Raw genomic sequence first — 1,680 nt, forward strand, 5'->3', positions numbered from 1 at the left:
TTTGAGATGAAATATAAATTAGAATACAACTCTGAAATCTGAAAGTTAATTTTTGAAATCTTCTGTTTATACTCTACTTTGGATGGTAAAGCGTTCAGAAAAAAATCTCACTAAATAAAAGGGCACGTATTTTTTGCTTGGAAAGAAAACATTGTTCTTAAATAATGGTTCATAATATATTTTTGGTGTGTTATAAATAAATTAAATTATTCCATATATTGGGTGTTCCAAAAAAACGTCCCAACGGGTAGTATCTCCGCTGTTAGAAAATTGATCTCTTTCAAAGTTCTCACAGATATACTTCAAGATGCCGTTGTCCAACCCAAACCTATGAAGGTCATCCAATAAAAATTGTATAAGTACTGCCCCGTTCAAAATAGCAAGTCAAAAATGTTATATCAAGGCAACTTACCTATTTCAACCTGTATACACCCCAAACTACCATAACAGTTAAACCCCACTATACCTAAACTTAAGCTTAATTTTCTCATATTATATATACAAAACTTCTTATAATAAAAACAGGAGCTAAGCACTTCTCTTTACAAGAGATTCGAGTCGTGAACAAAATACTTCCTTTTCAAAGAAGTAAATGTATTACATTTTCACCTAAGATTAATCGATTTTTTGTTGTTTTATATTTAAAATCTTTTATAAAAAGAATTGAAAGCACAGACGTCTCACTGAATATTTGACTGGTGCAAATCGATTATGTTAGTATCCCTGATAGAGAAGAGGGTTAAATAACACCTTTAATCATTTTAAATCAAGCATTTGAAGATATACATTAAATCAATTTTTCATTTTGAAAGTTCAAGGGTCACAAAGAAAAGTTCAAATGTTGAAATGTAGATTGTTGTCTCTAATTGTTAATTTCGCCGATCGAGATCCTGATGAAAATTGTCATATCAATAATCAACAGAGTTGCTGATGTATTTCCAATCAACACTATTTACAAAATAACTTAAATATTCTTCTTCCTTGGTTTTTAAATTGAGTTCACATTGATGTTCAGCAATTTGGTAATTACAAGATCGACACCATGACGTCTGAAAGCAGGCTAAAGAACAATGAGCTATTGTTGGTGACTGCATTGTCTGTCCGGTGTTGTTTAGAAGTCTACCGGATTTGACTGCAAATCTTTCATTGGAAACTGAAAAAAAAACCTGATCCATTATTGAAAATGTTGCAGCGAGAGTGCTCGTCAATAAATAGAATGCAACTAAAGAATTGTTTAAAGCGACCACTCGGCTCTCCTCGTTGATTTTAGAGGGTACTAAACGCGGTGGAAAAAATTTCTAAATGCGGAAAATGAATCTCACGCGATTTTGGCAGTGAAAGTACAATACATTTTTCATTTTTTCTGGTAAATCGAAAAATATTAAGTATGAGTTATTGCCCTCGTTCTTTTTCAGTGTCGCCCTAAAGAGTTCAAAAGAAGTGTATGACTGAAGGTTGAATATTTCATACTGATGATTGTTACTGTACTGCTAAATATTTTTATTCAAAATCAAAGCTGCCAGTAGGCGTATATTACCTTGCCTGGCAAGCTATCTTTAAAGTTTTGGGTCAGGGTCAAGTGCAACCTGATACACTCAAAGAGAAAGAAACAAAAGAGCAGTCCCCCCTAAAGGTCATACGCCTACTCAACAAAAAGAAAATATTTGTCCCTATAAGTTA

General features: G+C 32.7%; 1 protein-coding gene across 1 annotated transcript in view; it reads right to left on the bottom strand.

Annotated features, from left to right (window-relative positions):
* Nucleotides 1–908: 908 nt before the first annotated feature.
* LOTGIDRAFT_172782 (hypothetical protein) overlaps nt 909–1,680 on the bottom strand; it is a gene marked incomplete at both ends in the record, with an annotated part of 2,058 nt that continues 1,286 nt past the window's right edge. Inside the window, one exon of the mRNA XM_009049953.1 lies at nt 909–1,153. Coding sequence (XP_009048201.1) covers nt 909–1,153 — 245 coding nt within the window. The remainder of the gene's footprint in view (nt 1,154–1,680) is intronic.

Source organism: Lottia gigantea (assembly GCF_000327385.1).
Source record: "Lottia gigantea unplaced genomic scaffold LOTGIsca_141, whole genome shotgun sequence".
In the NCBI taxonomy this organism is placed as follows: domain Eukaryota; kingdom Metazoa; phylum Mollusca; class Gastropoda; family Lottiidae; genus Lottia; species Lottia gigantea.